Source organism: Cyclopterus lumpus, chromosome 16 (assembly GCF_009769545.1).
Source record: "Cyclopterus lumpus isolate fCycLum1 chromosome 16, fCycLum1.pri, whole genome shotgun sequence".
NCBI classification, from domain to species: Eukaryota; Metazoa; Chordata; class Actinopteri; order Perciformes; family Cyclopteridae; genus Cyclopterus; species Cyclopterus lumpus.
Genome location: NC_046981.1, coordinates 12,449,105 through 12,473,091, shown reverse-complemented (window position 1 = coordinate 12,473,091; position 23,987 = coordinate 12,449,105). Strand labels below are relative to the sequence as shown.

Genomic DNA, 23,987 nt, shown 5'->3' with positions numbered 1-23,987 from the left:
CTGTCTCTGTTGCCGAGTCCCTCCAGAGTCACCTTTACTGTATGAGACTCCGCTTCAGACGGAATGACGAGCTGTGCAGCTTCATCTCGCGATGAACCCTGAAGGGGAAGAAGTGTCCAATAGGTCTTTGTTCTCATGCCGCACTTTTTTCAACGGACTGAAGAGAAAACACACGCAGCCTCATCTTGATGCATTTTAATGACAATGTCAGCGACTCAGCGCAGCTCCAACTCGTTTGCAATAATCAAACAATTGAGAAATGAACAATTGAATTGTGCCCTCTGTTGTGTGATTTGTGGTCTGTCCAGCGGCTCCCTGTCTGTCTGTCTGTCTGTCTGTCTGTCTGTCTGTCTGTCTGTCTGTCTGTCTGGGGGGAAGCTTGCAGCGGTGTGTCCAGTCAAGCGGCTCTGCAGACCTCCTCCTCCTCCCCTCCTCCCTCCTCCCTCCCTCCGCTCCGCTGCTGTCGTTCTCCCTCTCCCCCCCCCCCCCCCCCCCCCCCCCCCCCTTCACGCAGCCCCCTGTCCCGTCTCCTATTGTGTGGTAACCATGGAAACCGGGCCGGAGACTGTACCAGTTGCGCATGCGCGGCTCCGGCCTTCCTTCATCATCGTCACCAACAGCCCTCGCCGCGCGCTCTCGCTCCCTCTGCTGCTCAGATAGTGACGATCAGCACGCGCCTGATAATTAAACTACAACTGACGCGCTGTTATCAGCGCCCTATTATGATGATGAAGTCACAATATTTAAGGGTATAGGGCTATTCCAATCTAATGTCATTAATGTAATGGAACCAACTACTATTAATCGGTTACATTAACATACACAAATATATATAAATATTATGGATACGATATTATATATACATATGTATTACATATTATACATATGTAGATACTATTTCAAATGTATGTATGTGTGTGTGTGTGTGTGTGTGCGTGTGTGTGTGTGTGTGTGTGTGTGTGTGTGTGTGTGTGTACTGTGTTGCCTTTGACAACTGATTATATCCAGTAATTTACTGCAACTGCATATACAGCAGATTGCTCCTTACTGATAATACAGATGTACTAGATCCCTGAGGTATATATATACGTGATGATACATATAGATGCAGAGGTATGAAGGCGGGCCTTTAGTTCCTTTATAGTAGGCAAAGCATTCTGAGTATTCCTCTTGAGTTTCTGTGGGATTCCTTCTAAATTCCTTCAGTATTCTTACCCTTCCCCCCCAATAATTGTATGAGCAGTAATGACCTTCACTTTCTTTCCTGTACAACATTTTTGTAAGAATTGTCAAACACCTGCCGTGACATCAATATTCAGTGTAGCCAGAAGTGCAACATGCTCGAATATTTCTCCTTTCAAAGGAGCAGTGCAGAAGTGTTTTTTTCAGTCATACTTGATTCAGTGATTATTTACGTTTCATGCAACAAAGACTTAAATGACACAGCAAAGCTGCCCCGTAAAATCAACACACAGAGGGCTTTGGTTCAAGTTAATTTGTTCTTTATTAAGCATGACCTTATAGACAGACAAAGTGACAGATACCATTTTGAAGCAAGCTGCTGAGGGTTCACATCATAAATGACATGAGGAAGAAGAAGAAGAAGAATACAGGGCACATACGATCTAAACACTTCTGCAGTGCGCCGGAAGTGGACAGTCAGAGGAAGCGAGAAAGAGAGAGAAACTAACAAGGGAAGGTGCTCGTCTGCTGAGAGGTGAAACACTCATTTATTTTCCTCCAGGCTTTGTTCAGGATTTGCTTCAACCGACTGAAGTCAATTAAGTAAATCACTCGCTGAAGCGTCTGGTCATATATGCTGTAGCTACAGTGCATTTTAGTCATTTGAAAACTAATTAGTTGCAACAACAGGTCTCACGATTGCATTACTATGTGCCCATCAGGGAAATGTAACTTTATATTCATATGTTTGGGTGCTTTCTTATGCGTCACTGCTAATGTACTGGTACTCAAAGGGCACTGGGGTTACGAAAGTTGTGTCCAGCAAAGCGAGCCTGGTCACCCAACTCTTCCTCAATCCTGAGAGGACGAAGAGGAGGTGAGGAAGAAAATAGATTGAAATGTCGAGCAGGCAGATGAATGTGAAAGAAGACAACAGCAGAGGAAACAAAGAGGGACAAAATAAGGAAATATAAAAATGGCATAAGTAGTGTTTATCTGTGTTTAGTGTGTATTTCTATACATACATAAACCCATCAAGCTATGAATACCCACCTCATGAGCTGATTGTATTTGGCCAGACGTTCTGAACGACAGGGAGCTCCAGTCTTGATCTGAAAGTATACACAAATACCAAGAACCAGAGAGTTACAGCTACATCGGCATGATCGCTAACTCTTGGTATTTGGACAGCGAGCAACGCATATTTTCACTATCAAGTGATTTTTCGATTGTTTTTTTTAGATAAATCACATCTATAAAATGTCTAAAATAATGGCAATTATTTCAAAGGTTTTCCCATTTCATAGAGAAGCAGTTTTCTGTAATATTAGTATTTTGAAGCTGTAAACAGCAAATGTTTACTTTGTTTTCCTTAAGATATGATTGACAAAAGTGTTTTTTGGTGTTCTGTAACTGTCTACTTATTATTTCACATCTTCAATCACTTCAGAAAAACAGTACGTAGTTATTTAATAATATTGCAACGCCCTCCACTTCTGTATATTACATTATTACTTGTGCCACTATTGAAAAGTATTATTGTTTTGTATTGTCCTGTTTCGTAGCAGTGTTAACGTTTCTATTTCCTCCTGATGGCACTGTGGCAAACTGACAACTACTGTAATGCAATGACACACATTTAGAATTCTAATGGCAACTGAATTAGGAAATAGAGAACAGACAGCCATTACCTGTCCAGTGCAGAGACCAACCACCAGGTCAGCTATAAAAGTGTCCTCTGTTTCTCCTGACCGGTGGCTCACCATCACACCCCAACCGTTCTCCTGGGCCAGCTTACACCTGAGAGGCATGGGAAGTTTACATGAATATAAATATGACACATGCTCTGCATGTACACAGACGTGTGTTGTCTATGCATCAAATCCACACAAACTCACGCCTTGATGGCCTCTGTAACGGAGCCAATCTGGTTGACTTTGAGCAGCAGGCAGTTGCAGGCCTTGTCCTCCACGGCTCGTTGTATCCTGCGTGGGTTCGTGACTGTCAGATCGTCTCCAACCACCTGCGTAATGTATGCAACAGAGTTACAGGCAGATTGAAGTGTGTTTCGTTACTCACAGTAATTGTATCAGGTCAACTCAGCCCAGTAAATCCATTTGTATTCAATAAAGATCAGTCTGCATTACAAATGTGGGGCAAAGAGAGACAATAAAGTACACTGTTGACTTTCATTATGGCATTTTGCAGCTTGATAGCTTTACCTCTGCAGCATCAATTTGGACTATTTTCATGGTTAGAAGTGCAATACTAGGACCTCACTAATTCACTTCCAGATAACATTACATGACATTACTTAACAAGGGCAAAGTGTACCTGGATGCCCACTGAGGCTGTAAACTGTGACCAAGCCAGCCAGTCGTCCTGGTCAAAAGGATCTTCAATAGACACCACTGGAAAAAAAAGGTGAAATGAGTAAGATCATTTATCTGCATGAGTCTAATATTATAACCTTTGTGAAGCCATGTTCTCCTATACTCACCTCCAAATTAATCTGACTAGAGCACCAGTGACATAGACAATAAAGATGCTGATGGGAGTAATGCCTTTCAATGCACTCCCATTACACACAGATGCCCACACATGCAGGAAGCACACCATTGACAGGGTAAAGAGCCACATCGGAGTAGGTCCCTGCATGCCAATTGTGCACTGTAGCGCATAATTAAAACCTCTTTAACCGGCCCGAGTGTCGGGAGGAGAGACAGGGCAGTGGAGACATCCAGCTCTCCGGTTCCCTTAGCTTCTCTGTCTAAAATGTGATGAAAGAAATATGGCAGTTGTATAAATATGAAAAATAGGCGGGTTTGTCCATTTACTGGTTCAACCAGCTATTCAAACTGATGCTGAGTGAACTGTGGAAACGCATTTCCCTTATTCCACGATGACGTGTACACTTCATGACAACAGCTGTAAGGGACACGTGTTGGACCCATTTGACTCACACACATCAGAATACACACCTGGGTAGTTGTTAATGAAGCCCTGGTAGATGCTGGCCAGCTCCTCACCACTGATGTTGCGTGCAGCGCTGGGTGGAGACTTAAAGTCCAGGTCGTACTTGCCCTCAATGAAAAACTCTGAAGCAGCAACATCCATCCCTATCACCACTTTGTCTGTGAAGCCTGCTTTCTCTATGGCCGTCTTAATCAGCTCCAAGGCTGATGAAGAGAAACAGAAAGATGTACCATCACAGGAAATGAAGGGAGGAGAATATTTCACATGTGGTTGTGCTTACCTTCACTGTTCTCTTGTATATTAGGGGCAAACCCTCCCTCGTCTCCCACATTTGTAGCATCCTGACCGTACTTCTCCTTGATGACATCTCTCAGTGTCTGGTAGAGCTCCGCCCCCACACGCAGAGCATCACGGAAAGACTCCGCCCCTACAGGAAGTACCATGAACTCCTGCATAGCCAGTCTGTTCCCAGCATGGGAGCCTCCATTGATCACATTAAAAGCCTAAGTGAAAGATAGATAAGAGAGATGAGATTGTATTCAATGTGATTTTTGCACATTGAATAGAATAAAACAGGACTCACAGGAACTGGGAGGACCAACTCTCCGTTTCCAGCCAGATCAGCAATGTGGCGGTACAGGGGGACACCTTTCTCTGCTGCGCCAGCTTTGCATATGGCCAGTGACACTCCAAGAATAGCATTGGCCCCAAACTTAGCTGGAAGAAACACACAACACATGGGTGCAGTGAGTGAGCACCGGTGCGGAAACATGTCATGTCATGTTATGCCATCACTGCACATGAGATGTGAACGAGCTCTTACATTTGTTGTCTGTGCCGTCCATTTCAATCATGGTGTTGTCCAGTTTCTCCTGCTCCAACACATTGATTCCCTGAAAGAAAAAGTCAATGTCATAAATATTCAATCTCAAAGTATGTTGCTCGTCCATTTCAGCTTTAAAATGATAAAATGCTGCACTGCTACTCACAGACTGGATGAGGGCAGGTCCCAGGGTGTCATTAATGTGACCAACAGCTTTGGTTACACCTTAGACAGCAGGACAGAAGATATGTGAAGCCATGGAAATCTAATACTATCAGTCCACATTTATATCACAAAACCAGAGAAGACCATGATCAGAGCGAAAGCAGAGACACGGGCAAAGACAAGAGACAAACGCACAGACGACAGATCTCAACACAAATGTCCACCTTTGCCCTTGTAGCGAGTCTTGTCTCCATCTCGGAGCTCAAGAGCCTCGTAGATGCCGGTGGATGCACCGCTGGGCACAGCGGCCCTGAACACACCTGGAATGGAGATACGATGGTTGGTGGGGGGAGAAATGCGTAGAGGTGGAAAAGGTGAAGGTGAAAGTAAGCTTGTGCGAATACAGCATGTATATTTTTCTAGGTTTAGATAAGACACGGTTCCCTGTCGAGCCCATTGTCAGACAAAAACACAACTAACAGTACAAACACAGTAAATGATTAATGCAATTATTAACGGATTTAGGTTTTTAACCTTTGCCAGTATGCAGGTCGACTTCCACAGTCGGGTTTCCCCTGGAGTCCAGGATTTCCCTGGCAACAATATTCACGATGGACATTCTGTAAAAAAAAAAAAAAAAAGATAGAAAAATAAATAAATAAATCACACAATCATTTCTTTTTTGGCTGGGTTTCAAATAGGGATGAGAAAGGGAATCGGTGTACAGACAGACAGATGTGTATGGAAATAGGAATAAGCAAACGTCAAAAGTGCATTTCATTACAGACTCAATTTCACATTAGTCACGAGTACTTGACACTCTTCCTCACATTTACACACCTTGTGATGATAGTGACGCAGCCTCAGGGATGGAAAGCTCTGGAGAAGATGCTCCCTATAGGAAGACGCTGGTACACACGAACAAGCACACAAAAGCTAATAACGCATTCCTATTTATGAATCTACTGTCAACCTATTCCGGACCACAAGCCAGCTCAAATTCTGTGCCGTTTAGGTCTGTGACTGAGAATATGGACCAATGGAGAGACGAGGCAGTGAGAAAACACAGAACAGGAGGAAATGAGGAGGAGGAGGAGGAGGAAGAGGGAGGCGGTTTTAGAGGGATGGAGGGAATGGAAGAAATAGATAAATCTTTTTAAATGTTACCTGCAGCTTGTTTGAAGGCGAGTGGAGAAAGTGAGCGGACTGAGAGGGAGAGACAGGGGGATGGGGAGGAGGGAGAAGGGGGGGGGGGGGGGGGGGGGGGGAAACGTGACACACAGGGGGGAGGGGGAGAGTGTGAGTCATTGGAAGACGAAGAGGGGAGGGAAGCGAACTGGGAGAGGAGAGCGGAAAGAGGTGACAGAGTGGGTTAGCATGAGTTACATGTATTTCTGTGGTTTTAGTGAGGCTGCAGGAAAATATATGTTGTGATCTGCACAGTAACCTTTCTTAGTGGACTTCCCACATGCTGCTATTTGTTTGGCACCGCTTGCTGAGTGTACATCTGCTCATCAGCTAACAAATCACAGTGGCACTCGTGACATGTGCAAATGTTTCTTTAACGTTAACATTTAATTTGTGGTTGCAGTGCTGTTTATCCTGCAAACAAATTGTCTGGAAAGTTAACACTTTGCTGGGAAAATGGAAACAAGCATCCGATTACTTTAGATGTGTAAGCGGAACATATCAGAACAAAGAACCGGTGAGGAGGATACATCTAAGCAAAGAGGCACAAAGCGAGCTGCCTTGCCGGAGAACTTTAGAGATCTGACTGAGATTAAAGGAGACAGGTAGACAGGTACAGCGGCGCTTGTTGGGGGAAGGACAAGCATTTTAAAAATAGTCTTAGATGTAATTAAAGATACAGCGAGGACAGAAGGAGGCAGGCAGGGAGCCTGCTATGGGAGTGATTTGTCAAGCCAGAAGGTTTTCATTGGCTGCTCCACTTGTGTGCTCCATCTGGATGTCACATGACCAGCAGACATGGTGGCAGAGGGAAGAGGGAGCATACTGATACGTGCACATGCAGCGGGGAAAAATACATACAGCTGATTTGTCAGTTCAAAAATGAACCAAAGCAGCAGAACTGGAGCGTGCTCGACATCGGCAGAGAACCAATCACTTTGAATACAACACAGACGGGCAGAAAATGACCCGTAAATGACAGATTTAGTTGAACACATAAATTGCTTTGCAGCTGTACGTTGATGAGTTATGCGATTCGGTTTTAAAAAACACTTCATGATTTATTACACAAGGCAGGAAATCTCAAACAACCACAATTGAGACACATTTGAATTATTATCTAACAATGTTTAATGAGCTTTTATTTAGTTAGATTAATTGGTTAACAGTATACAATTCAATTCACTGACACACTAGTGTCTTCACAAACATAAAATGGACTGTACAGCAGATCTATGTACTGTATACTGTAGCACTTAAGTGCAGTGGGCAAAAACACATGTCAAGTTTTGAGAATGAGTATATATAAAGTGAGTGTAGTTATACCCATGTTTGCACACGGGTGCGTTGAGTGTGTGTGTTGAGTGTAGCAGTGGAGAAGGAGACCTGTAAATGTAACTATCAAGCGTGTGGGGTTCTGTTGTGTGTGTGTGTGTGTGTGTGTGTGTGTGTGTGTGTGTGTGTGTGTGTGTGTGTTGTTCATGAATAGACAGTCCAGTCATATCAAACATTTATGATGGGCAGTTGTGACGATCATCAACTTCCATCTTCAGCGTGGTTCACAGCATCGGGGAAATCTTCCCTCCACTTCTTCCATCTAGTCGCCCACGTGTGACACCTGCAGGGAGAGCCAAGCAAGGGTGCAGTGTTTGTTACAGACAGAAACGGCAGACGGAATCCACAGAGCATTCACAATGTGTAACATGTTAAAATAAGATCACATGACAGACGCATGCAAAAAAATTAGGAACAGATTATCACAATGGGACTGCTGTTCAGAACCCTTTCATTTAGATTGTAGGGTTAATATTCAACAGGCAATCTGACATGACTCAAAATTGATATTGTTCAGTGTGATACAGTTCATTAGACCCTTCTCACAGGGCACATTGTTATTGTCCAGTGTACACAGCAGGCGCCTCACACTGTTACCAGAATGACATCATTTTAAAAGCGTTGGCAGCACCGGCTAGTCTCACAACTTATGTTTGGCGGCCGCTGGTAGCTGCTTGACGTCCTTGTGAATCCATATTCTTCACATGTTTACGCTAAGGATTCCTCCTCTTTTGCTCTTTCTGAGATTTCTTCCATAATTCTCGCCTTAAAAAGGTTTTTGGGGGGAGTTTTATTTGTATCTGAATCGAGGGTCTAACGACAGAGGTGATGTTGGGCTTCATACATTTAACTGACTTGTTTGCCTTTTATTGCATCATATCTGGACAACACGTTGTGTGCTTCCATCTTCCATCTTTTTGTTCTCATGATGAACTGAGTTTCTAACTGGAAAAGAACCGGAAACTTAATGTTTAAGACGTGAGAAACAATGACATTGTTTCAGCTACTTTGATTCAAGAAAAAAAAAAAGTTTAGTTAAATTAGAGCCAGATGCCCCGACCCATCATGGCAGGCTGGACTCAACTGATCCAGGCCTGTGAATCAAAGCTGCACTAAATACTCCCTCTTACCTCTCACCAGTCGTAACGCGGACGGGTTTGGGCCTGACGGTGTCTCGGGGAGTCGTCCCGAATGCCTGGAGGGGTCGTCGAGCTAGGAGGAGCAGTAAGGGCCAGCTGCTGGCCTCCTCCCCGTCGATCTCGGCCGTACTCCAGCCCCCGGGCAGTCGGGGGGACGTATCGTACTGCCTCCCTCCTCCACTCCTCGTCAAACGCTCCAGCATCAGCTAGCAGGAACACACGGCAGGTTGTCAAGCGACACAAACAACATATCTCGTGGCACTGCCGCATGATCTGGCATCTAACAAGAATAGTGGATCCCCATCAACAGCAATCCGTTTCTGGCCCAATGACTCACTCTCTTCGAGGTTAATGAAGTCTTGTCGTTCCTCGCGGTCTCCGGTGCGGCGATTTCGTGAGCGCTCCATTACGTGTCCACGCTCCCCGATGTGGTGGCCAATGGCAAGACGCTCGAGGCCGCTTTCACTGTCCCTCATCGACTGCCGCGTCTCACGGATCTGAGGTGAAGAATGTGACGACTCGGTTTACAAAAACAAGCCGGCTGCTCTGCACTCTGAACAAACTTGAATGAAAACTCTAACGTTTATAGTGTACATGATCTACTTATTGTCCCAACAATTACTGGTGATTTCATGGTTTATGAGGCCAGAAGGCCACCGGCACGCCTGAACTAAGAAAGCATGGCGGCAACATGTCCAGTCAGGTTGAGGTGAGAAATCAGGTCTACTTATTTGTCACTCATCGGCACTCCCTCGGTGTTACCGTAACCATTTAAACAACTGTTCACAAGGCATTCTCACCCCTCCTGGGCCCGTTCTCGTCGCGCTGGTCTGTTGATAAACTTCAGGAGGCCCGGAGTCTGAAGAGGAGTAGGAGATCATTGTTGACGAGGAAAACGTCTGACAGTTCGGTGAGCCGGACATCCTGTCCTACAAGAAGAACAATAATACAGTAAATAGAAGTACTGTTCAAAAAAAGGTTTCATTCATGAGTTATACCTTTCTGTTTATTTGCTACTTACCACGTTTCCCATCATTTCTCCCATCATGCCAAACATATCCATGAACCCTCCTCCTCCACCCTGCAAAAATAAATGTAAGCAGATGTTTTAAAATCTCATTTGATGAAACGTCAGCATTCGTTGTCATTTCAGTGCCACATGGGTCATCCTTTGAGCCTCACAACTTCATTTTTAGAGCAAGAAGATGCATAAAACACACTTTTTTGAGTCCTGTCATCATATTATTTTTATCTGTTGATAAGGGGAGAAAAGACAAGCACAGACTTGTCTTTTCTCACCTCATTGTGCAATGTGCATTTACGAAGTGCATCTATGTAAACTTTGGTAAACGCAACCTTATTTGAAAACCCAAATCTAGACCATACGGGAATCTATTTTAAATCCTAACCCTGGTTCATGTCATCATAAACAAGAGGTAACAGGTAACTTCATAGAATACTACATGTGTAATCTCCAATAACAGATTAAACATTGTTCTATTATTTAAGGTATTGAAGGAGATCATAGAAGCAGCTACTCACCATTCCCATCATGCCAAAGGGGGTCAGAGGACCAGCCTAGAAAGAAATGTACATCTTAAAATAAACATAACAAATACAAATTGATAAACTAATGGGGATATCATACACATGAAATAAACAAAACAGATTAATACAGCCCGTCCACATGGCGGACAGTTACCTGTCTGCGTGGTACACGGGGTGCTTGTATCTGGGGGGTGAGAGCAAAGGGATCCATTCCAAATGGTCCAAACATAAGCCTCATCTGCTGCCTGTGAGCTGCAAATGGATCCCTAGAAGAAATCACAGATTACACTGAAACACTTTGACTTCTGGTGACCTTTTGTGGATTGACTGGGTGTAGCCGGGTAACTATATGACAATAACACGATAGAGTAAGCTTGTCCAACTTGAAGTGCACATTGTTTTATTTTGTAAAATAATTGGGAATGTAATTGCTATTAATAATAATCAATTCATTATAGTATACAAAAAGATGTCCAGAACAACAAGTTCCAAACAAGACAAATGCTTGACAAATGACTTGCATGACTAATAGATTGTCAAAATTGTTGCAGGTTAATTCTTTATCAAATAACTTATCAATCAAGGTTCAACTCAAGTTGACATACATTTGTGGATGCTGTTCTTTGTGTTGTTTTGTGTTCAAGAACGTGGAAGAAGTGCTCCAACAACTACTCAATTAGTTGATCAATCTTGAAGCTAGATGTTTCAAAATCAGTGTTTTGTGAATTCCAATGAATGTAAACTTATCTAGAAAACAGAAGGGTGGTTTCATGGATCTGTCAAATGTGTGTGTGTGTGTGTGTGTGTGTGTGTGTGTGTGTGTGTGTGGGTGTGGGGGGGGGGGGGGGGGGGGGGGTACTCTTCAGGTACCGGTATGTAAAAGATGTTCCGGTACCTAGACCATTAAACCACTGCCACCTGCCATCAATTAGCAAAATCCCAATCTCAAAGTTAATTGGGAAAGAAAGGGAAGTTCTACAAGTAGTGATAATTGGCCATTTTAGCTGCTGATTGGTTAATCAAATGCTTCAGCGGTCTGACAGCTTTTTTTTTTTTTTTTGTTATTGTCTATCCAATATGGTGGACCACTGTAGGCCCCCACAGCTGGCTGGAGTAACGTTAGGTACCTGCTTAAAGCACAGTGGAAAAAATATCACTCAGCGTGCCAACATGCACGTTTTCCACCTCCTGTAGAGCACGTGGTGATCACAGCGTCCCAACAAAACGCTATTAATGTCAGTACTTACATCATGTAGGGGTCGTCATCAACGTCATTCAAGAACCGAAACATGCTAGGTGATTTAACTCAGCTGGCTGATGCTAGCCAGCTAGCTGGGTAAACAGTCGTGTTTTTCAAGGATAAAAAAAAATGACGGGCTCAAACTCTGAACAGGCTGAAAAGGAGGTCCTTTTATTAGCTCCGTCTCGAAAACACCAAGTCACAACTTCTGTTAATCAAAGCAAGCGATGGCTCAGAGTCTCACTAGATAGTAAATTCCAGAAACCTGGACCAAACATGAAAACGGAAGTCAGTCCTCTGACAAAGAGAAGCAACTCTACTATGAAGTTAGCATCGGAGCTAACGTCAGTGACTTCCGGCCGCTTTGTTTTTCAAAATAAAGTATGTCCCTAGAGGCTTTCATAGCAATGTTTTTATGATAATGTCATGATTTAGAATTAGAAATAATGTCAACCAAAATATATTTTTAACCAATAAAGCAGACAATAATAATTATTATTATTTATAGAAATTGAGTTTAATAATGAAACAGATTCCAAAAGAGCAGTATCAGAATCAGAATCAGCTTTGTTGTCCATGTATGTGCACACATACATGGAATTTGACTCTGGTTACACGTACGCTCTCGTCGTACATACATTTAAATTACAAATAATATCAGTTATTTAGAATAGTATTCTACAATCATCTCTTTTCATTGGAAGCATATTGACGTGAGAAAGCCATATGGCAATCTATTCAAGTCTCCCAGTAAGTCATGACAGTGTGACAATGATCCAGCATGAACAATGACAGGATCTTGAAACTAATGCAAATAAATGCAAGTATTCAACCATCATTAATTGTATTATTTGTATTGTATTATTTTCCTACTGTGATTTGTCAATACTTCTGTGAAAAGGGCATCAAGGCTGGATTCCAAACCGTTAAATCAGGCAACTGGCCCCGCGGCCCAGACCCTTACAGGGTCCACGGCTCCAGTTCCACTGTTTGTGGTATTTTGATTGATTTCAAATTTGTTTGTATGAGCTATTAAAACATAATATAATCATAATCTGTATACAGGTCACACATGTGTGGTACAGGCACACAGTGCATGAAGAACGTGTGGCAATGAAAGGATATAATGTGCAGATAGATAGATAGATAGATAGATGCAGTAAATGTCATGCTATGTGCCATTCTGTCCACCAGTCGGTGCTGTTTCTATTCTACAGATCATAAAGACGTAAGTGTGGCTCGGACGGTCTGCGGCTGCGCACTAAGTAATTCGACCCTCAAACCCGGATGTAACCAACGCCTAACCTGTCCGAAGAAAAACGGTAAGTAGAGTTAGAAGAACAGTCTGAAATTACTATTTATGATTAACTATACAGTGGCAAACTTATGGAGTGTTCCTTTAACAATACAAAGCTCCTACCGAGAGGAAATGCTTGTGAATTTGTTTCTAAATTCGTGTAATGTTACCATCAAGCTTAGTGGAGTGTTGGCTAACGTCAATCTGGGTGTTGAAGTTGTTGTCTGTTTCCCCCGCTGTTTGAGCGAGTATTTAATCGTGTTTTTCTTTACAGATTAAGCTGTTGTTAGTTTAATAACTGCGATAACTGTGGCAACAGTTTGACAGTTGACACTTTTCATTTTGACATTTTATCTGAGCTAAAACAATCACTTCATTAACTTTATGTAACTTAAATTTGGCTCTGCTTTAACATCTCGTTTCTATGTCAGTTATAGCTCATCAAGTTTGAGTGATTTTCTAAAGTTTAAGTTAACCCTCAGTTAGTCCAATGAGCTGCTTTTTTTATTTAGCGGAAGTGTGGAGCAGTATCCGCTTCAAAGCTACATTCGGCTGATAGGCCGTCGTTTTTTCTCTCTCCAACATCTTTGGTATGTCGCCGATGCGGAAGTGATTCACTGTCATCAATACGCGTTTGCACGCACATGTAGTAACAAGCACAGCACGATTTATGTCAAGATTTGTACTATTTCTCTTTACTACACCCCAAAATACCACTTCTTCAGGGTTCTTCAGGCATTAAAGAGTGTATACATTTCATCTGTTAATTGAGAAATTGTACTAGTAGACACTTTTCTATCTGTCCTGAAAATGGCTTATAACAATATCAAACAAATTCCAAGCCTTAAACAATTACAGAGACTTTCAGTTGACGCTGAAAGATATTTCTATTATTTTGTCTTTTTGTATTAATCTGCTAAATAGCAGAAACACTATTCTGTATACAGTCAAATCTGAATATTCTGGTTATAATTACTGATGCATTGTTGTGCTAGCAGCATTGAAATGTTGTAGCGAGTTAAGGCACAGCTACTTTTTACTAGTCACCAACTAGTAATTATATATGTCAAATGTGTAAAAGAGTTAAAAAAATACAATGTTCCCCTCATGTAGTGGAGAAGGAGAATACATTGACAAAATCAATACTCAAGTAAATGTACCTACTGCAAAATGGTTGCAAATTGTTATATCTGTCGTAGCTCTTTGTCAGTCTGTCATCCGTAACATTGTTAATATTTGGTTACTTCCTCTCTGTGTCTGTCTCTAACTGTCTGATATACTGGGTTGTGTTTGCAGACTCATGTGATGTTTTCTATTTTCTTTTTATCTCTGTAGATGCAGACTATAAAATGTGTAGTGGTAGGTGACGGTGCAGTCGGAAAGACCTGCTTACTGATCTCCTACACAACCAACAAGTTCCCTTCAGAATATGTGCCGACGGTAAGAGGATTTAATGAAGGCTGAATGCTGTTGAAAAGTACAGTATGAATTAACACATCAACTTTGAAATGCTCTGTCATTGTATTAATTCTTCAAATATGCTGCATTTTGAATTATTTGTCTTTTTGTGTGTTCTTCAAAAAGGTTTTTGACAATTATGCAGTGACGGTGATGATTGGGGGGGAGCCCTATACACTCGGCCTATTTGACACAGCAGGTAACGAGAATGTTTTTGAAGGTCTCTTTTTTTTATTTCTTTTTTTTCACTTTTAAAACAAGGAGAAAAACGTTTTTTTCTCTTGTGATTGTTGCTCACAGGTCAGGAGGATTATGACCGGCTGCGTCCCCTCAGCTATCCACAGACAGATGTGTTCCTTGTTTGCTTCTCCGTCGTCTCCCCATCATCTTTTGAAAATGTCAAAGAAAAGGTCTGCTTTCAAATCTTTTTCATTTTCTTTTTTCACTGATTGAGAAAAAAACATGACCTTGGCTTTTGTGTAAAGTGCTTGAGTTTTTTAACAGACAGGTAGGGTTAGGATTGATTTCTTCTTTGATTAGTTATTTTCTTTTTTTTAAATAATTTTTTTATAGTTAAATAAAATGTTAGGGGAAAAAATGTCCATTACAATTTCACAAATTGGGAACGTTTGACATTTCTGCTCACAAGATTGCTTGAAGATGAATCTATTATCAAATTATTTAATAGAATTTTGAAATTGAATTTTCTAGTAATCATGTAAGCTCTACAGATGTAACAAGGACTGAGGATTGTGTGGATTTTTCTAAAACTAGAGAAGATATGATAAAATATGTTTTCTTTTATTCCTGAAACTGAGAAATATACATTTCTACTATTTTTTTCTCTTTTCTAATTAAACAAACAAGCAAAATTCCTCAAATATGACATGCTGCCTAAACACAAACATCTGCAAAAGAATGTTCATTGCATAAACAAAATTGTCTGAGTGTATTCATTATATTCATAAAAAAATATCCGACCAGACATTCCGTTCTAGCTTTCAGTACTTGACAGTTTTCAAAACTCAAGCATAAAACACATTTAGTTTGGTTCCAAAAAAGTATTGAGGTTCCCAGTTCTAGACAGGGCTGGGAAGGAAGACAACATGGATCCAATCTTAATATTTTATTTCCCCAGTGGGTTCCTGAGATTTCTCACCACTGCCCACGCACACCCTTCCTGTTAGTGGGCACTCAGGTGGATCTTCGGGAAGACAGCAACACGATCGAGAAGCTGGCGAAGAACAAACAGCGCCCCCTATATATTGAGAGCGGAGAGAAGCTTGCTCGTGAGCTGAAGGCTGTCAAATACGTGGAGTGCTCTGCTCTGACACAGGTATGGGGCAATGTTGAGTTTTCATCAAATTGTGAAATTGAAAGCAACAAATTGTTTGATAAACCAGGCTCTAATAATAGTCTGTATTTAAATGATCACTCTCTGTCTTTATCTCTGTTCTCTGCAACCAGCGAGGACTTAAGAATGTGTTTGACGAGGCCATCCTGGCAGCACTGGAGCCTCCTGAGATGAAAAACAAAAAGAGGTGTGTCCTGCTATAGATGAACAACCACAACGGGACACGTACCAGTGTAATAGGTGGGGTGAATCAAAGCATGAGACAGATCAATGGCCATTATGAAAGAAAGGACCAACCAAAAGGGCAAGGGAGGTACAATGCCATTGAGACTTATTCTAAAGCACGTGTACATTGATTGTGCCTTCAAAATAAACTTTAAAAGAGGCTGGGGGAGCAACGGTTCAGCATGCAGTGTCACCTATCTCCTTTTCGGAAAGCTTTTAGAAATTGCAGTGTTCTCTCTACAAATTTTCAGGTGGGGCGGGCCCCCCCTGCCTGTCACTATCGCTCCATTTATTTTCAAGACAGATTCTTTTATATAGTTAATACTTTTACCTCCTCGGTTTTACTCATGTTGGCCTATTTGTTCTTTAACATTCAGTGTTGTGAAATATAAATGGGGAAACACTTAACATCTAGTCTTTCAGTGAACTTTGACTAATTAATTTAAAGGGGCAACTTAATGTAGAGTGGTACTCTATTTGCTTTCTTTCCGGACCCTTTTGGATTAAGTAGTGGAAGCACAAGAAATGCATTGTCATTCCAAATAAAGATAGATGTCTGTAAAGGTTACTGTCTTCCAATTCTCAGAGACTTCTGGGGAGGCCAAGTTCATTTTCACCAATGTCCCCTCTTCAGTTGAATTATGAATTTCTATTTTATTGTCATGTATATTGTTTTAATTTCGTGACTGTTTTGGGAAAATCTTAACAGTTATTCATTTTGAAACTTTACCTTTTTATTTGATCAAGATATAAATCTTTTTTTTATTTTTTTTTTATTGCTAGTCTACCAATTTTGAGCAATTGATAATATAACAAATTAAGTTGTAATGTTTTGAATATATCTTAATCTTGATACAGATTGAGATGCTAACCTTTGCTAGTAATTTTCTGGGTGTTTGTAATCACAGGATATTTTTAATAAAACGGTTTAATGACATGGAAAGTAGTCATTGTTTTGTATAATGGAGGGAAAATACTGCATGTATGACAAATCATAAGAGGGATAACTCTAGTTAACCACATTAAAAAGTATTTCTCATGTCCCTATTCATTGTTTCTCACTAAAAACATTGTGTGTACCTTTTGAGGCCTAACAAATGTGTTAAATACATTTTATTCGTCTGTAGCCATTCTTTTCAATCTTTGGATATTTGAAAGATTGACTATTAGTGCTGTGACACATTAAAAACATAATGTGTCACAGCACTAATAGTCAATCTTTGTTTTCGGGCTGGCATACATTATGTACTTTTTAAAATATAAATAATAATAATCCATTTAATATATATAGCGCTTTTTAAGATACTCAAAGACACTTTACATGTTACATTATACACCGTAGACACAGCTAAAGAAACAGACAACGAATGTCTCCGAACTACAATCGTGTCCAGCCTGGACGATCCTCTCCCAGCATTGAACTAAACATTGGGCCAAAGGGCCTCTGGTCAAACACTCAACAGGGTACCTTTCACTTGGCAGCTAACCTGTGTGCCGGAGTCAAGAATTTCAAGTGTGACAATATCTTCGTGTCACGTCTGGTCAATAAGAAACTCAAACATATTGTGGTATTTTGGATAAAACTACTGTTTTTATTAGATTTCTTGAACAGACCTAAAAGCGCTTCTGGAGCAGGAACATACAGAGGAAGAGAAGACTTCCACGTGAAGGTGAGGGGCAAAAAACAAGACGGAAACTAATGTAAGAATAAGTTATTTTTTTCTATTTAAAGATGTCTGCTGAAGTAAAGCAAAGACTTGGATATACAAATAAATATACCTAAACTTAAATACAGTAAATGTTCAAAGACCTGCTAGTCTATGACGCAAATAGTTGGCATAAAATAAGAATAGTGCTGCAACATTTCCCTGTTAGTTTTGGTTAAGTACAGCTTTAAATGCTTTGTCAGTTAAATGCGAGATTAACTGAGTGTGTGTGCGTGCATGTTGTGCCTGCCCACCTGACGGTGATATTAGTTTGTACCTTGCTTACTGTTGATGCTTTGTCATTGTTGCTTGCGTTTTACATATGCACTAACTTTGCAGCTTTTACAACAGAATCCTCAAACTTGACTAAATTAACACTGCTTTTGGCGAGAATTTAAGACAATTTGTCGCGTCACTGTCTACGTTGTCATTATCCCGTCTTGTGTTCACTAGTTTTGGTCTCGTGGTTTGTTTGGATCTTTCCGCTCAACCGGTATGGTCTTGTTTGAGCCCTCCTAGACTCTGCAGGTGTGAATGGTGACTGTGTTCTTGCACTGCTGGCAGCGGACTGAGCAGCACCAGGAAAACTTGCAGGAGCAGCGCTGCACCACCTCAGCCCGGCCTGCTCTGTACCCCGGCCCGCAGCACACCAGCTCGCAGCCATCTGGTGCCAGTCGAGAGGTTCCTGGGAATGTTTTAGAAGACGGCAGCATCATTGTTCTGTGATTGTTGCGATTGATAAATTGGATAATCTGGATTTTTTTTTTTTTCTTTTTCCCTGTGAAGTATTCTTACCGTTGCATCTCCTACCGGCGGTCCCAGGGATACCGTTGTCAGGGTCTAGATGGCAGAAATCTGGAGACGGAGCAAGGTACACAAGGTCTCTGGCAGCAGGGGGTTTGACCTGTGGGTCACGGGGGAGCAGGGCTGTTCTGGATCCTATACGAGTCAGGCGAACCTAAGAGGAGGATGAGAGAGAGAGAGAGACTGACTGGGAACTGATACTGAGAATGTACTTTCATATCTTAGTGACCGCTTCATTTGTTCACCAACTGAGCTGAAAGAAGCACAAGGTGTTTTCTGATACCTCTGTGGCTCCATCAAAGCGTTCTTTGAGCACAACACCAACGCGCCTGAATGGGGGCATAACCTTCCAGCAGGTCCTCAACTCACAGGAGCCGGAGACGCCATGACACTTACACTCCACCTGCATGTTGTGAAGGATGGCCTGAGGATGACATACTAGTTATTATAAGCAAGCGTAAATTAAATCTCACGGAGGTCAAAGACTTGTAAATGAACTGAGACGTCTTCCAGTTCAACCTTTCGACCAGCCTCGTTGTTGTGGAGGTTCATGAGTGGGCGCCCTGACGAAAGCCCCTTGGCTCGTTCTGGTTCATCCACAAATGTTTGGGAGAAAGCCACACCGTAGGACAGGTTGTCACTGCACCCTGACCACTGGAAACCTGCGGTTGGACAAAGAGAAGGTATTGATGGAATAATATCTGGCGTCACTGTCGGAGATGCAGGCATCAGGGCTGCATGCTTGAACGTTTTAACCCACAGAAAAGTGTAGCAGCAGTTTTTTGGCTATACATGCGTGTGACTCGGTGCAGACTTAATGCGTTAATGTTTGATGCAATGGAATCCAGGCTCACCCTCGGGGCTGACCCCCCTGACCTTCCTGTCACAGCCACACCTCTCCAGCTCCCCGCGGGTGCAGGCTTGGGTCACAGCCACGGCCACGGCTGCTGAGGACAAAGCATGCACAAAGGCCGCCTCACGAGTCCCTAAAATCAAGATAGCGCCCATAATGCAGAAATTCCTCAAGTGAGAGTTGTTCAATGTATGGATTTATCAGCAGGTACATTCCCCATGACACATTATCAATATGTTTAAACCTTGGTTCATGACTCTGCCAAATACATTGATCCCACGTGGGGTGGTGGAACAGTTCCAGCGTCGATTCCTGAACTGGTGCTGGCACTGACAATGACATGCATAACAGTGAGATAATGATTGCATTATGACATTAATGGATTTTTTGAGGCAACTGTTGATGATGCCTGCAGGTAAACGCCGAGACCCTCTGAACAAACCTCTTCTATGACCATCTCGGCTGCCTTGCGTACGGACTCCATGACCTCCCCTCGCGCCCTGCACACCCCCACCTGCCCCGGGGTCAGCCCCCTCAGCCTCGCACATGGGGCAGCACCGGACACGGGCCTGGAGCGAGGCAGCCTCGCCAGGGAGCTGGGAGACAAAGGTGGGGGAGTGGTAAAGTGACTTTTGAGCAGGTTTTTGAAAGGGAAATGATGGGGCAAAGGGGCAAAAAGAGAGGATGCATAATGAAGAAAAGGGGAGGGAGGGAATGAGGAAGAGCGCATGAAGAAGAGAAAAGAAAGTACAAAAAAGGATGACGAGGTAACGACCGGACAGAGTTTTTAGAGAGGATGGAAACAAGGGGAAGAGCAGGCAAAGAAGACAGAGAAGGCAGAGAGAGAGAGAAAAGAGAAAAGGTCACCAGGAGTGAGACAAAGAAGGAGAGGGGAGCGACTGAAAGAGATTTAGAGACATGTCACCATCTTTTAAAAGTTATAGCATGACAAACAAACTCCCTCTTTCTCTTTCTCCCTCGCACGCTAGACTTACAGCCAGTTGGTTGCCATGGTGGGGTGGGTTGCCCATAGCAACAGGAGGAGGAGTGGTGCCGTGAGATTGACAGTGGAGACAGTTGGCATCAGACTGTCTGTCTGTCTGTCCTTCTCCGTGCGTCAGGCCGGGTCTTTGGACAGCACGCTGCCCGCCTCCACAGTCAAAGTGTCTGTCCCTTAGTCGTGGTGTTGGTTTACGTTTCTGTCCCAGAGTCTGGGGATGATCCCCACATATCTGTTATAATGACAAGGGAACAGGTCAGGGGCACGATAGTTGATTATCTTTTTTTACAGAGCATCTTTTAAATAAACAATTAGTTCATGAATATTTAGGTTTTAACCTTTTTCTGTGATGGCGCTTGCAGCTCGACGACTGAACACACAGTTCCAAAAGTAACACTGATTCTTACCAGATCATAGCCAGTGATATCCAGTTATCCTTCGGTATCCTTCTTTTTTTATTATTATAAGGAATTTATCAAATAGAAATTGAATCCCAATTTCAATCAGTTAAGTTGTTCATCAGTTTCTTCACTTATGCTGTCAGTGACAGCAGAAGCATGCTCACAGGAGTGTTTTACAAACTGCAAGCACAACTCCTCCTTAAGATGCAAAAGTAAGTCCATGCGTCCAATTTAATTGAACACATCTGTAGATCTACCTCCTCCCAAAAACAAAAATGTAAATCCAAAATTAAACTTTTACAAAAACATTGTGTCAGCAAGTACTCGGTTTCATCAGCAGAAAAAGAAAAGTGTCCATTCCAGGTTGAAACAGCAAGAATGAGTGAGAGCAGTGAGATGGGAGTGATGGGTTATAAAGGAGGTAGAGAAGGAGGGTGGGAGAGAGAGGACAGGCGTGATCCAGGGTGTGGAGTGACACGAAGGGAGGAGGGGGAGGAGGAGGTTTTGGGAAGGATAATAGTTGAACTACGTAAGTATTAACAGTGTACGTATGCTTTCTATTGTGTTCGTTGGCATGTGACCTAAAATCTGAGCCTGCAATAGAGATAATGCTCTTTGAATGATTGTCACAACTAGATGTGTGTGTGTGTTATTTCTTTGTCCCGTTTGTATTCACGCATGTTAATGCGTGTGTGTAGGAGTGCATTTGCAGCTGAGAAACATTTTATGAGAAGACAAACTGAAGCCTTTTGTTTCCTCTTTAGAAATCCGACAGCAGGAGTATTGGCCCTTCAGACTTCTCGCCAGAAATCCTCACATCAGAAACTATGACGCAGCATTTCTGTCTCCACATTAGTGGATATGTATGCGTCTTACCTAATGTTTAATTTTCCCAAACTTTGTTGCTCATTTTACGAGTCCCCCGCCACCTCCCCTTCCTCTATCTCCCCCACTTTTGCCCTCTCCTTCTCCCTCTCTCCCATTCCCTATATTGTCTTAGAAGAAGGGATGACATTTAGACAAGGGGAAGAAAACACACTGCCGACAAATATTGGAACGGAGGCAAATAAATCACGAGAAAGGAGGGAAAGGAGGGCACAAGGAGAGAGGATGGGCGTTACACTGGGGTTAGAAAAGAGCAGTAAAGAATAACGCGGCAGGTTTGTGACACATACATTTAGAAAGAAATGACATATGTGTGGATTTATTTAATAGTATTCACTGAAGAATACATAACATTTATAATAAAGACTACATTGCATGATTGCTCTTTTATTTATTGGAAATCATTAACACCGATTATTGATTATTCAACTTCAGTGCACTCTTTTTTCACAGTTCATTTGGTAGTTTCCCCTCCTCTTGTCTTCCTGTTGAGCCAGTGAAGTAATGTGAAACTTCTAAGAACAGTACAGATAAGGACAGCACTCAATCATTGTATCTGCAGATGCAATATAAGCTCTTCTTCTAGTTGTGTTTCTTTGTTGGAGTTGTAAAAGAGTAAACTATTATTTTTCTTTCATCCCGACACGAGATATGCCGCAATAATTATGGTGAGGAAGTAAACTCACATTTTATTCCGATTTTAAGCCTCATTTTATGCTTTAATGGTTATATGTTGTGGAATGTACAACCCCTTAAATTACCTAGTCAAACTGTAATATATAAACACTGTACTTTTCTTAATTGTACGGATGGATATATTGAACCGTGAAGAATTTGTTTAATAAAGGCCAATAAAGTACAAATATTGCGCTGCAGCCTTTTTCACACCTGCTGAAACTTATTCACCGCTCACGTGCTCCTTTGTTGAATCAGACGAGTCGGTGCGGCACCAGAAGTTAACATTTGCAGACTCGCGGTCCCTGTCCAGGATGTGGTGGCCCATTTACCTGAACCCTCTGACACACAGATCCTGAGTAAATGGTCACCCCACACACACACACACACACACACACACGTTCCTCTATATATGTCTTTATCTGCAGACGGGTTTCTTATAGGCCCTCTTCCCTCCTTTTTTTTGTCTTCCTCATGTCGTATTCCTCCTTTGTGTCCCCTGTTTCTCCAAGTGACGTCTTCCGCTGTCTCCCACAGCAACGCCATGGTGATGAGCTGGCCACTGTCATGTCCGGCGTCTCTGTTATGCTCTTCCCTTCACCCCTTCTCTCATAAATAACGTGCCCTCTTTTTTTTTTTTTTTTTATCTTTATCTTTGCCCCCATTTTGTGGACATTTTATCATGCTGAAATGGTCCAGTGCTGATTGACTGTATCCAGGTTGCAGAGCCCAACAAGACGCTTGTTAAAGCTTCAGCATGACATGGAGATGACTTGTATGCCCCCTGCGGAGGCAGCAGCGGACTTTGAGAGTCTCTACTCTAAACTGACCTTACTGATGCTTACCACAGGATGGATAATGGGCCTAATGGGGACTCTGGACTTCACCAACGTTTCCGCCCAAGGTCATTGTGAGACCGAAATGCAACCCACCACCTTTTGCTCTCTCCTTGCTTTGCTTTGTTGCTCCTCTGCACTTGAGGGCAACCTGCCTCGGCAGTCCGAGTCCAGATGAAATCGTGGTCGCAGGCAGAAACATGACTGCTGTGCATGAGCACGCTCGCATTGCTCAGGCGTCTCTGCCAACAAAGAGCGGAACACACTGCTCTGTACGAATGTGTGTGTGTGGAGTGTGTGCATGAATATTATGGGATGTCGGGCGGCGGTGTTGTCAGGCAGGGAAGTGGGGGTGGCTGAGTGGGCGGTGAGCTGTGTGCACATGGGGGGAGGGGGCAGAGGGAATGGACGACCCATGAATATTATGGGATGGTGGTGGTGGGGGTGTATGAGGTGGAAAGATGGCAGTACATATGGGATATGGAGGGAGTAGGAGGAGGTGTTGGTGACGGCATTGCACGTGAGTGCATGTGCACGCGCACACATGCGCATGTAGGGGGCATTCAAGCGATAGTAACAGACAATGGCCAGACAGAGGCCTTTGTTAAAATGAGATCTGCATGTACAGTGGGGAATATTGCAGAGTGGCCATAGTTGTGGAGGCCTCTGTGCTCACATTTGGACCGTTCTTGCCCTTTTTTCTTACAATATCTACTGAACCCAACATGCAGAAAATACTGTCTCTAATGCAACAGAAATATTTGCTACTACGAACCAGAAGAGACCAAAAGGAATGCAGCTAAAGTATAAAATGCTTGTTCTCCATGAATGCATTTCTGGCCTTCGGGGATTGAGGCACAGACCTTCAAGTCAAATGATAGCTGTTTAACTGGGATG

At 42.6% G+C, this 23,987-nt stretch overlaps 4 protein-coding genes across 5 annotated transcripts; 1 reads left to right on the top strand and 3 right to left on the bottom strand.

Annotated features, from left to right (window-relative positions):
• Window positions 1-1,586: 1,586 nt before the first annotated feature.
• On the bottom strand, window positions 1,587-5,765 carry LOC117745472 (gamma-enolase-like). Of its 2 annotated transcripts, XM_034553844.1 has the most exons (12): window positions 5,681-5,765; window positions 5,371-5,466; window positions 5,148-5,206; window positions 4,982-5,051; window positions 4,742-4,875; window positions 4,439-4,661; window positions 4,164-4,361; window positions 3,517-3,593; window positions 3,081-3,205; window positions 2,874-2,982; window positions 2,236-2,294; window positions 1,587-2,040 (listed from the first exon to the last, which is right to left on the bottom strand). In XM_034553844.1, the coding sequence occupies exons 1-12, from the start codon at window positions 5,763-5,765 to the stop codon at window positions 1,971-1,973; spliced, it is 1,305 nt and encodes a 434-aa protein (XP_034409735.1). In that variant the 3' UTR covers window positions 1,587-1,970. The 2 variants fall into 2 exon arrangements, with proteins under 2 accessions (XP_034409735.1, XP_034409736.1); XM_034553845.1 differs by lacking the exons at window positions 4,982-5,051; window positions 5,148-5,206.
• Window positions 5,766-7,441: 1,676 nt separating this feature from the next.
• On the bottom strand, window positions 7,442-11,932 carry mlf2 (myeloid leukemia factor 2). The gene is made up of 8 exons (XM_034553866.1): window positions 11,604-11,932; window positions 10,511-10,622; window positions 10,351-10,386; window positions 9,830-9,889; window positions 9,609-9,737; window positions 9,146-9,305; window positions 8,800-9,014; window positions 7,442-7,952 (listed from the first exon to the last, which is right to left on the bottom strand). Exons 1-7 carry the CDS (start codon window positions 11,645-11,647, stop codon window positions 8,803-8,805), a joined length of 753 nt encoding a protein of 250 aa, XP_034409757.1. The 5' UTR covers window positions 11,648-11,932; the 3' UTR covers window positions 7,442-7,952; window positions 8,800-8,802.
• An 898-nt stretch (window positions 11,933-12,830) lies between these two features.
• Window positions 12,831-16,977, top strand: cdc42l (cell division cycle 42, like). The gene is made up of 6 exons (XM_034553877.1): window positions 12,831-12,918; window positions 14,229-14,333; window positions 14,478-14,550; window positions 14,652-14,761; window positions 15,490-15,687; window positions 15,819-16,977. The coding sequence occupies exons 2-6, from the start codon at window positions 14,229-14,231 to the stop codon at window positions 15,906-15,908; spliced, it is 576 nt and encodes a 191-aa protein (XP_034409768.1). The 5' UTR covers window positions 12,831-12,918; the 3' UTR covers window positions 15,909-16,977.
• A 1,080-nt stretch (window positions 16,978-18,057) lies between these two features.
• On the bottom strand, window positions 18,058-20,573 carry wnt4b (wingless-type MMTV integration site family, member 4b). Its single transcript, XM_034553891.1, has 8 exons — window positions 20,289-20,573; window positions 19,736-19,889; window positions 19,538-19,622; window positions 19,295-19,426; window positions 18,960-19,102; window positions 18,724-18,864; window positions 18,432-18,594; window positions 18,058-18,321 (listed from the first exon to the last, which is right to left on the bottom strand). Exons 1-8 carry the CDS (start codon window positions 20,375-20,377, stop codon window positions 18,152-18,154), a joined length of 1,077 nt encoding a protein of 358 aa, XP_034409782.1. The 5' UTR covers window positions 20,378-20,573; the 3' UTR covers window positions 18,058-18,151.
• Window positions 20,574-23,987: the final 3,414 nt, after the last annotated feature.

What these genes read in the sequence shown, in the direction of transcription:
- mlf2 (XM_034553866.1), bottom strand. Translation starts at nt 11,647, where the DNA reads ATGTTTCGGTTCTTGAATGACGTTGATGACGACCCCTACATGAT. An exon ending in GAGAAATGATGGGAAACGTG is followed by an intron (nt 9,738 to 9,829) that starts GTAAGTAGCAAA and finishes TTCTTCTTGTAG; the next exon opens with GACAGGATGTCCGGCTCACC. An exon ending in CTTCATTAACCTCGAAGAGA is followed by an intron (nt 9,015 to 9,145) that starts GTGAGTCATTGG and finishes TGTTCCTGCTAG; the next exon opens with CTGATGCTGGAGCGTTTGAC.
- cdc42l (XM_034553877.1), top strand. Translation starts at nt 14,229, where the DNA reads ATGCAGACTATAAAATGTGTAGTGGTAGGTGACGGTGCAGTCGGAAAG. An exon ending in CTTCAGAATATGTGCCGACG is followed by an intron (nt 14,334 to 14,477) that starts GTAAGAGGATTT and finishes TTCTTCAAAAAG; the next exon opens with GTTTTTGACAATTATGCAGT. An exon ending in TTGAAAATGTCAAAGAAAAG is followed by an intron (nt 14,762 to 15,489) that starts GTCTGCTTTCAA and finishes TTATTTCCCCAG; the next exon opens with TGGGTTCCTGAGATTTCTCA.
- wnt4b (XM_034553891.1), bottom strand. Translation starts at nt 20,377, where the DNA reads ATGCCAACTGTCTCCACTGTCAATCTCACGGCACCACTCCTCCTCCTG. An exon ending in TGGCAGAGTCATGAACCAAG is followed by an intron (nt 19,427 to 19,537) that starts GTTTAAACATAT and finishes TCTTGATTTTAG; the next exon opens with GGACTCGTGAGGCGGCCTTT. An exon ending in CAGGGGGGTCAGCCCCGAGG is followed by an intron (nt 19,103 to 19,294) that starts GTGAGCCTGGAT and finishes GTCCAACCGCAG; the next exon opens with GTTTCCAGTGGTCAGGGTGC.
- LOC117745472 (XM_034553844.1), bottom strand. Translation starts at nt 5,765, where the DNA reads ATGTCCATCGTGAATATTGTTGCCAGGGAAATCCTGGACTCCAGGGGA. An exon ending in GGACGGCACAGACAACAAAT is followed by an intron (nt 4,876 to 4,981) that starts GTAAGAGCTCGT and finishes TGTTTCTTCCAG; the next exon opens with CTAAGTTTGGGGCCAATGCT. An exon ending in AGTTGGTCCTCCCAGTTCCT is followed by an intron (nt 4,662 to 4,741) that starts GTGAGTCCTGTT and finishes TCTTTCACTTAG; the next exon opens with GCTTTTAATGTGATCAATGG.